The sequence below is a fragment of the Ailuropoda melanoleuca genome, chromosome 2 (assembly GCF_002007445.2).
Source record: "Ailuropoda melanoleuca isolate Jingjing chromosome 2, ASM200744v2, whole genome shotgun sequence".
Lineage (NCBI taxonomy): Eukaryota > Metazoa > Chordata > Mammalia > Carnivora > Ursidae > Ailuropoda > Ailuropoda melanoleuca.
This window is the reverse complement of record NC_048219.1, coordinates 50,398,060-50,408,375: the sequence shown is the minus strand read 5'-3', so window position 1 is coordinate 50,408,375 and position 10,316 is coordinate 50,398,060. Positions and strand designations below refer to the sequence as shown.

The 10,316-nt window shown below is 39.8% G+C and overlaps 1 protein-coding gene across 2 annotated transcripts in view; it reads right to left on the bottom strand.

Moving 5' to 3' along the window:
- Positions 1 to 10,316, bottom strand: part of IFI44L (interferon induced protein 44 like) — a 44,367-nt gene that overhangs the window by 16,436 nt on the left and 17,615 nt on the right. Inside the window, exons 8-10 of one of the 2 annotated variants that reach the window (XM_011228121.3) lie at positions 5,379 to 5,479; positions 4,908 to 5,080; positions 1,652 to 4,158 (exon numbers count right to left, since the gene is read on the bottom strand). In XM_011228121.3, the coding sequence (XP_011226423.1) occupies positions 4,916 to 5,080; positions 5,379 to 5,479 (266 nt within the window). In that variant the 3' untranslated portion in view covers positions 1,652 to 4,158; positions 4,908 to 4,915. Of the gene's footprint in view, positions 1 to 1,651; positions 4,159 to 4,907; positions 5,081 to 5,316; positions 5,480 to 10,316 lie in introns of those variants that run through there. The other variant, XM_034653752.1, reaches the window with a different exon arrangement.

The window sequence follows — 10,316 nt, the reverse complement described above, 5'->3', positions numbered from 1 at the left end:
GTTCCCTCTCTCGCTGGCTGTCTCTATCTCTGTCTAATAAATAAATAAATAAAATCTTAAAAAAAAAAAGGCTTAGCTCCTTAATGATAAGGAAACAAGAGTGGAGGTGGTAGAAGAGATCTTTGGTAGTCTGTACTTAGCTCATCTTCTAAGAGATCCCGTAGAATTGGCACTGAAGACACAGTTTCAAACCTGCCTCTCTCCCCCTACACACACAAATAATCCAATAATTCAGGTAGCCCTTGCTCATTTATTATATCATTTGAATGAACAAGCACCTTCCAGAAATTAATCTTCCCAGCTCTCCTTTCTTTGAGCTTTTGGAAGACACCAACCCCCCACGTGAACTCAAGAGGTGTGATAGGTCCCATCTAAAGACCTGTGTTGGAGGGCGCCTCGGTGGCTCAGTTGGTTGTGTCCTAGTCTTGATTTCGGCTCAGGTCATGATCTCAGGGGGTGAGATCAACCCCTGCATGGGGCTTCACACGGGGCATGGAGCCTACTTAAGATTCTCTCTCTCCCTCCCCTCTCCCGCTGCCCCTCCCTCCTTCTTCCTGCTTGTGCATGTGCATTCTCTCTCTCTCTCAAAAAGAAATCAATTGTTTTAATAACTTTGACGATTATATTTACACACAATTATTTAACATAGCTTGCTCTTCTTCCTCACCATCTCCACCCCCACTCCTACAATCTCTACCTGCAGTTTTGCTTACACTGTCATTCCTATCCTGGAGTCTGGAGCAGCTCAAATCCATTGTGTGAGCTGTGTTGGGAGAGTATGTGAGGGGCGTGCAGCTGGATATTGGCCATAATCCTAATTCTATTGTCTGGCTGACCCCCGAGGTCTGCACTTTCTCCAACATCAGAACAAGATTTTGCAAAGATTTGCAGCTGGTATGCCAGTTTCTCCCTCAGATTGATGGCAAAAATCAGATCTACTTAAATCTACTCCTCTCTATAAATTGTCCCAGAGTTTCACCACATTTGGGATGGGATTTGGGGACTTCCCAATTCCCACAACTTTTACACACCAATGAAGACTTCAATCAGCCTTGCTATCAAGTAGCTACTTAAGCATCACACTGAGTTTTGTCACTTCAAGATGGTGACTCGTCAGCTGGTCTCTGAAGTCTCTGGGGGCTTTCTTGAGTCTCTCGATCAATTTTGTTGTATTCAATATGAACTTGCATTTTTTATGAAAAAACAACATATATTTAAATTTAGCTTTCTAAAAAATACACGGGCTTACACCCACCATTATACCCCTCTTGGTATTTTATTAAAAGGTGGATGCTGGCTGAATTTGTACAATGCTACAAACTTCTGTCAGAAACAGCCACTTGGACTTAACTTTTTTTTCCAGCTTTGTTAAAATATAATTGATACAAACAGACTCTTAACTATAGAGAACTGACGGTTGCTGAAGAGGAGGTGGGGTGGGGGGAGACAGGTTAAATGGGTGACGGGGATTAGAAGGGCACTTGTTGCAATGAGCCCTGGGTGTTATATGTAAGTGATGAATCACTAAATCCTACTCCTGAAACTCATAATACACTATATGTTAACTAACTGGAATTTAAATGAAAACTAGAAACTACCAAAAAAATTAATTAAAATAAAAGTATAAATAAATAAGACTCAAGAACATCGATTGTTTTCAGACTTCATGTATTACTCAAGAAGCAGTAGATTTTAATACCAAATAAATGAATAAAAATCCCCAGAAAAAGCAAAAAGATATAATTGATATAAAAAATTGTGTAAATTTAAGGTATTCAATGCAATGGTTTGATACATGTATATATTGCAAAATGGTTACCACCATAAGGTTAATTAACATATCCATTACCTCAAATAATTACCTTTCTTTTTTTTAATTATCATTTTTATTTATTTTGTTAATATTTTATTTATTTGAGAGAGAGACAGCCAGATGATAAAGCAACAGAGAGTACAAGCGGGAAGGAGAGGAAGAAGCAGGCTCCCCACTGAGCAGGGAGCCCAATGCAGGGCTCGATCCCAGGACCCTGGGATCATGACCTGAGCCAAAGGCAGATGCTTAACCGACTGAGCCACCCAGGCGTCCTAATAATTACCTTTCTTGTATACATGGTGAGAACATTTAGGATCTACTCTCCTAGCAACTTTGGAGTATATAATACTGCATTGTTACCTACGGTCACCATGTTGTACATTAAATTCCCACAACACTTTCATCTTATAACTGGATATTTGTACCTTTCAACCAACATCACCCCATTCCTTTCACCCCTCAGCCCCTAGCAACCATCATTCTACTCTGTTTCTATGAGTTTGGCTTTCTAAGATTTCACATATAAGTGAGATTGTACAGTATTTGTCTTTCTCTGACTTCTTTCCCTTAGCACAATGCCCTCAAGGTGTATCCCTGTTGTCTCAAAAAGCAGAATTTCCTTCTTTTTATGGCTGAATAATATTCCAGTGTGTGTGTGTATAAATATATATACCAAATTTTCTTTATCCATTCCTCTGTCAGTAGACACACTTAAGTTCAAAGCAGTCACTTTTTAATGCCACAACCCACCCACCCACCACACAAAGTCTCTAGTATTGATGCTTAAATTGTCTGCAACAACCCTCTCACTTCAGGTGATAGTCTACCTCCCACTACAGTTATGCTTTATTCACTACGTCCCTTCGCACTGTTTGGCTAATAGATATTTTAGTGACTTTGCCTGGACTGTACTTCTAGCTCAAATTTAAATTATGTAAACTTTCAAAACTCCTGGATGGCCTCTGAAGTGTGGCAAAGTGGTAAGTCCTACTGTAAGGATGATAAAGAAAGATCAGCAGAATCCTCAAAATCAGGAAAGGTCCTTTCCCAGAAAAGAGAAGTCTCTCCCTTTTTGAGGCCCCCTCCCCAATCCTTTCCAGCCTAAACCCCAAAGATACATTTAACTCCATTAAATGTTTGAGTATTCCCAAAGTAGTACAGCACGAGGGGATTAGGAATTACGACATCCTTTACCTAACACTGTCCTTTGTAACACAAAAAGCGAAGCTTAGCCTCAGCCTTTGTACTCTCAAACGATGTTGATTCACCTGGACAGTCGCTCATTATTCCTCTCTCTCGATGTCTCCATTACTCGTCTCCAGCTCCCTCATGAAGTATGCTACACTACCCCTTCAAACACAGTAAAGAAGCTCCACCTTGAATCCGATTTGGCATCTAGCAAAACCTTCCTCTGCCCAGACTTTTGCTGACTCCTGGAGCTTGATGCGTTCTGCTCATATAGATGGTGAAGCACAGTGGAGGGCCTTCAATCACCTTCGGTCTTCTAACCAACAATGGTCGTGGCTTATTATTATCGTGGGTTACATGGAGACAAACACATCTTATTTTTGGACTTGTTGCTCCCTACATCCATTGAATAATCATCCTGGCGGACACTCTTCTTTTGTTTCCAATATCTACTTCTGGCTCTACTCTTCAGTATCTGTGACCATTCTATTCCTCTCTTTTAAAGACCCCACCCATCTCTTCCACTGAATCATGGCTCCTCAGCATCCACTGGGGCTCAGCTTTACCTGCAGCTTTGCTTTAGGAAATAGTTCTTTTTCCACAACTATTCCTAAGGAATTCTTGCCGTCTTCGTACCCAGGGCTTCCCAAAGAAGACAATAATTCTGACTAAAAGTACATTAGATGGCTTTACTATAGATAACTATTGAACCAAAGCATATTCACTTGAAAAATACTAAGAAATTTGGAGAAGAGAGTTAGGGTTTTAGGGGGAAAACCTAAAACCTATCTTCTGAAATTCTTTTTTTCTTTATTAATAGTCCTAACTTCCACAGCTACCCAGAGGAATTTAAAATCATTTGGGGGCACTTGTACAAGATAACTTTCTTATTGACTTGCACCAGTAACGTCATTTGATCACTCTACTTGGGAGACATGGCTAGGATAGTTTGGAATTCAATTAATTAAAGTCAGGTATGGGTTCATTAAAGGAAGAAACTTTGTTTTTTCACAGAAATAACATGTAAGTCCTCAAGACATATTTGTTCTTTGTAACTAGCTTAAATTCGTATCTTCATCCAGAGATAAGTGAAACATTCTCCCTCCTCTGTGTCCATGTCTTCTCTCTGGCATTTCATTCTCTTCCCGTCTTCCCTTCTAGAAGGAGAAAAATTGTTAGTATGTGCTTTCACTCTGGGGAAGTTGGGAGGGATGCATAATGGCAGGCATGCTTGATGGCTATCAGGCCCTGTGCTAAATTCTGTGAATACAAAGGTATGTAAAATCCAAACCCTGCTTCTAAAAGAACTCACAATGTATTTAGGGAAGTGGATATCCATGTAACCATTTTTAAACTATTATTCAATGTATTAGTGCTCACACAGAGTTCTAAACAAGGTGCTACAGACAAATAAGTAAGGGGAGAGTCAATTTTGCTGGGGAGGTTGAGAAAAGTGTTGCAGAAATTAAAATCCCAAATGGTGGTTTGCCGTAGAGCTTATCTTGGCCCACCACTGCTCAGCTTGAGGTATGACCTTTCAGCTTGAGGTATGACTGACCCTGGAAGAAACCATCAGTTAGATGTTGTCAGGGACTGAAGGCAAAACATGAATGAAAGCAGACGTCATAAGGAGGCTATCGGCAGAGACTGTCTCTCATCGGGGCTTGCCAATCCAGGATTGGGCCAAGTATCAGAACCAAGGCAACTGATGCCACATGCAGAGCTGGAACATTCTTACAATTTTATCTGAAAACAAAATAAAAAAGAAAAGAAAGAAAGCACATATCCTAATGTGGCTCTCAGGTGTAGAGCAAGCCAATGGGCATCAGCCATCCGGGGAGGTAGAACCCTGGGATTTTCAAAAAGCACCAAGCCTTCTGAGAGGGGCAGAAAGGGGCCAGATTACCTGTTTCCTCAAGGCAAGTCCTCAAAGAAGTCCTCTGCTACGCGTAACATCTGCCTCAGCACAAAGAGAATCTGAGTGTCCTTTAAAGGGTCCAGCTCCCACTCTGATGTATAATTTTCAACCACAAAGGTATTATAAATAGGAACACTGAGCATTTTGCTGACATGCATTATCTGTGGAAAAATTAATAAGCATAACTCATATCTGAAAATTGACTGAATTCAAATATAATTCAAGAAAGAAACTTAAAAAGCAATAGCTTGATAAGTTCTCTTCTGAATATAATTATAATGCAAATAATTATTGTTTTAAAGTGGGACATAAATTTGAATTAACCAGACAATTGATCCATGTCTTCACTTACCAGTGAATATAAAGTATGAGTGCGTGCGTGCACACACACACACACACACACACACACACACACACAACACCATTACAATAATGCCTGGCTAGACACATATTCTTTACCTGGCTTTGGGAAGTCATAGATTTATCCATGTTTAAAGAGTTGTCTTGAAGAAATTCACTGCAATTAGTCACTTTAGTAAGCAAGAGGACACATGCTATACCTATATCAAAGAGATAAATCAGTTATTTTGTATCATAAACAACTATGTTTCAACATGGTACTTAAGTAAGAGTGAAAGCAGCTCTCTGTAGGGTGAAGATCTAAAGAATGAAATATCCCTAGTAAATGTCAATATGGAGCCTGAAGTTCTTCTAATAGGAGAAATGATCTTTTTCTTCCAGCATGAGAGATCATTTCTAAATGCAACTAAATTCACATTACACTGCAATCAGTTACTGTTCCAAATGGTGTGTTTTAAAGTGATCGGGGCCGGGGGGGTGCTGGACACTGAGGACTGAAAAACGACCCCAGAAAGTGAGGAAGGTTATGTGTGACTATTTGTAAAAGCAAAGAACACGGATTTCACAGCTCTACTAAGGACCTCTTGCCCTCTCCCAGTTGGCTTCTAACTGAATCAAAGTTCTGTTTTACTAAAAAATGCTTCCCCAGGAAAAAGTATAAAACTGAGATTTCCAAATGCCATTCGAGGATACCCCTGAGAGACTTCTTTACCAGAGCTTTTAGGATTTTCCCCTTACATAAATCTTGTGTTTGTGATCGCTATTACTGAATGGTTGCTTTTACCATCCTCCCTTCATCCAAGTCCCAGAGGAATAACGAGCAAGGTTGGCCAATTAAAAAAAACCTGGTTTGTGTAGAGGGCAGTTCTCAATTGACACATATAATTTCTTTTCAACTTCTGCTAAACTGCAATTCTTCTCTTTCAAAATTAATGCAATGTCTTCTTGAGGCTCTAAATCAGCCCGGTTAGATGCACACAGCCTTGTCACCCTCACGGGGTGTGACCAGATGTCCTTGAAAAAAATCATTTCAAACCTTAGCACTTCTGTAACTCAGTCGTATCCCAAACCCACCATAATTTGAGAGCTGTTACATGCTTATACAGATAGTCCCTGACTTCTGATGGTTCAACTTGAGATTTTTTTAACCTCACAATGGTGCAAAAGCGTTATGGATTTGGTATAAACCATACTTCCGAATTTTGAATTTTGATCTTTTCTGGGACTAGCGATATGCAGTATGGTATCTCTCAGGGCGCTGGGTAGCGGCAGCCACAGCTCCCAGTCAGCCATGCGATCACAGGGTAAACAACTGATAAACTGACATCCATTCTGTACCCATACAACCATTCCTTTTCTCATGTTTACTATAGCATTCAATAAATTACATGAGATACTGAACACTTGATTATAAAATAGGCTTTGTGTTACTTGATTTTTCCCAGCTACAGGCTAACGTAAGTGTTCCCAGCATGTTTAAGGCAGGCTGGGCTAAGCTACAATGTTTGGTAGGTTAGGTGTATTAAATGCATTTTCAAGTTACAATAAGCCCACTGTAAATTGAAGTAGATCTGTGTATGCTTCTATACTTACATGGACTACATCTAATGTTTATTACAATATTTATTTATTTTTTTTAAAGATTTTTTATTTATTTATGTGAGAGACAGCCAGCGAGACAGGCAACACAGTAGGGGAGTGGGAGAGGAAGAAGCAGGCTCCCAGCGGAGGAGCCCGATGTGGGACTCGATCCCGGAACGCCAGGATCACGCCCTGAGCCGAAGGCAGACATTTAACGACTGCGCTACCCAGGCGCCCCTGTTTATTACAACATTTAGATTCAGAACTTATTCCCATTATATAGGAGACTAAAGTTCAGTGCACTTAAGTTAACTTTCTCAAGATCAAATTACGACTATTAAAAAATCTAGATTTACTTAGTCACTAAGACAATCCTCTGTACATTAAACTGCGCAGCTTTCTACGTTAAGTGGTGTTTCTACTGATAGACTAAACAAGAGGCTCTGAGTATATATGACCAAACAATCCTCTTTTTTAAATGTCTTTTTACCTTTTGACCACCTTCATGTGCCACCTATTTCTCCCACCCCCAAACCCCCACCTCTGGCAACCACTGATCTGTTCTATCTATGAGCTTGCTGTTTTCTTCTTTGAAACATTTCACATATAGGAGAGATCATACAGTGCTCGTCTTTCTCTGTTGGACTTATTACATTTAGCATAATGCCCTCAAGGTACACCAATGTTGTTGCAAATGGCAAGATTTCATTCTTTTCGTGACTGAATAATATTCCTGTGAGAGTGTGTGTGTGTGTGTGTGTATACCCCATCTTCTTTATCCATTCATCCATTGATGGACACTTAGGTTGTGTTCATATCTTGGCCATTGTAAAGAGTGCTGCAAGGAACACGGTGGGGGAGTGCATATATTTTTTTTGAGTTAGTGTTTACATTTTCTTCAGATAAATATCCAGAAGTAGAATTACTGGAATGTATGGTAGTTCTATTTTTAATTTTTTAAGGAACCTCTGTACTATTTTCCATAATGGCTACACCAATTTATATACCCACTAATGGTGTACAAGCATTCCCTTTTCTCCACATCCTCACCAATGTTTGTTATTTCCTGTCTTTTTGATAACAGCCATTCTAGCAGATGTGATATGATACCTCGTTGTGGCTTTCTTTAGCATTTCCTTGACAACTAATGATGTTGAGTGTCTCTTCAGGTACCTAACGGCCTTCTGTATGTCTTCTTTGGAGAGCTATTTACTCATCTTCTGCCCATTTTTAATTAGATTGTTTTTATGCTTTGTTTTTGATTGGTATGAATTCTTATACATTTTATTTTTTTAAGATTTATTTATTTATAATAGGGAGGGAGAGAGAGGTGTGGGGGAGGGGCAGAGAGAGAAGGGGAGAGAGAATTCTCGAGTAGACTCCCCACTGATCACAGAGCCAACTTGAAGCTCTATTTCAGGACCCTGAGGTCATGACCTGAGCCAAAATCAAGAGCTGGACACTTAACTGACTGAGCCACCCAGGTGCCCCTTTATATATTTTAGATACCAATCTCTTATTAGTTATATGATCTGCAAATCTTTTCTTCCAGTCAATAGGCTGCCATTCTGTTTTGCCAATGGTTTCCTTTGCTGTGCAGAAGCTTTTTAGGTTGCTGCAACTCCATTTGTTAATTTTTGCTTTTGTTGCTTTTACTTTCAATGTCAGATTCAATAAATCATCTCCAAGACCTACCGCGACAAGCCTACCACCTATGTTTTCTTTTAGGAGTTTTATGATTCCAGGTCTAACATTCAAGACTTTAATCCATTTTGAGTTAATTCTTGTGTATGGTGTAAGATAGTGGTTGAGTTTTATTCTTTTGCATGTGGCTGTCCAGTTTTCCCAACACCATTTATTGAAGAGACTGTCTTTCCCCACTGTATATTATTGGCCCCTTTGTCATAAATTAATTGACCAAAATGTGTGGATTTATTTCTGGGCTCTCTACTCTGTTCTCTTGATCTCTGTATCCAATTTTATGATAATATCATACTTTTTAAATCACTATGAGAAATCAGGGAGCATGATGCTTCCAGCTTTCTTCTTTCTCAAGACTACTTTGGCTATTTGGGGTCTTTTGTGGTTCCATACAAATTTCAGGATTATTCATTCTATTTTTGTAAAAAATGCCATTGGAATTTTGGTAAGGATAGCACTGAATCTGTACATTGCTTTGGAGAGTATGCATGCCTTAATATGAATTCTTCCAATTCCTAAGTACAGAATATCTTTCTATTTATTTGTGTTTTCTTCAATTTCTTTCATTAATGTCTTACAGTTTTCAATATGCAGGTCTTTCATCTCCTTGGTTAAATTTATTCCCAGATATTTTATTCTTTTTGATATAATTATAAAAGACTATTTTCTTAATTTACCTTTTTTGCTTGTTCATTATTACAATCACAATATGGTTGTGAGTTCTCTAGGTTTTCTTTTTACTCCATAAATACTATATTGGCTGCTGGAGAAGTGTACTACTAGGGAAAGCCAGTTGGAGCTGTTGAAAGGAAAAGGAAAGAAAGGAATAAAAGGAAAAGGGAAAGGAAAGGGAAGAGGGGGAGGGAAGGGAAAGAAGGAGAAGGCAGGAAGTCTGTTGTCTCTAGCCAAGCATGAGAAGAGGAGCAACCTAGCAAGACAGAAAACTTTCACATGATAGCCACACTATCCCAGCCAAACATCATGAAAGAGCCTCAGTCCCATCCACAGAAATGTCTCTTCCCTTCTCCATCCTGCACACTCTGCCAGGATAGTATCATAGAAGAAGAACACGTAGGGAGCCAGGACTCATACCTGTACTGTGCTAGGTCCCTCTTGATGGCATCAATGGAAGCTACTGGGGGATCCTGGACATCCACCTCAACCATCAGTAACAGGGTGCCTCCTCCCTCTTTACCAGTGTCAGAGCAGACCAACTGAGAAAGTGAAACTTTAATCACCATTCCCCCAGTCTTAAGGAGGCTCCTAGCCTCCTTTGGTATCAGTGAAGGTCATATGGGGAGCAATAATGAAGTTCACTTCCCCCCATAGGAATTGACCAAGGCCTAGTGGGAAACCTGCACTTGCACTTCCACAAGCACAGTGTTGAAAGAGGTCTGCTAAAACACAAGATGTAAATAAGATCCGGGGCGCCTGGGTGGCTTAGTCAGTTGGCATCCGACTCTTGATTTGGCTGGGGTCATGGTCTTAGGGTCTTCGGATGGAGCCCTGACTTGGGCTTTGCACTTGGTGTGGAGTCTGCTTGTCCCTCTCCCTCCCCTCACTTGTGCACACTCTCTCTCTCTCTCTCTCAAATAAATAAAATCTTTATTAAAAAAAAAAGAAAAATTAACAAATAAGATCCAGAGTCTCATAGTATAATACCCCAAATATTAAAGGTACAATCAAGAATCACTTGTCATACCAAAAACCAAGAAAATCTATCGAATCAACGTTTGTAGAACATACACATAATTG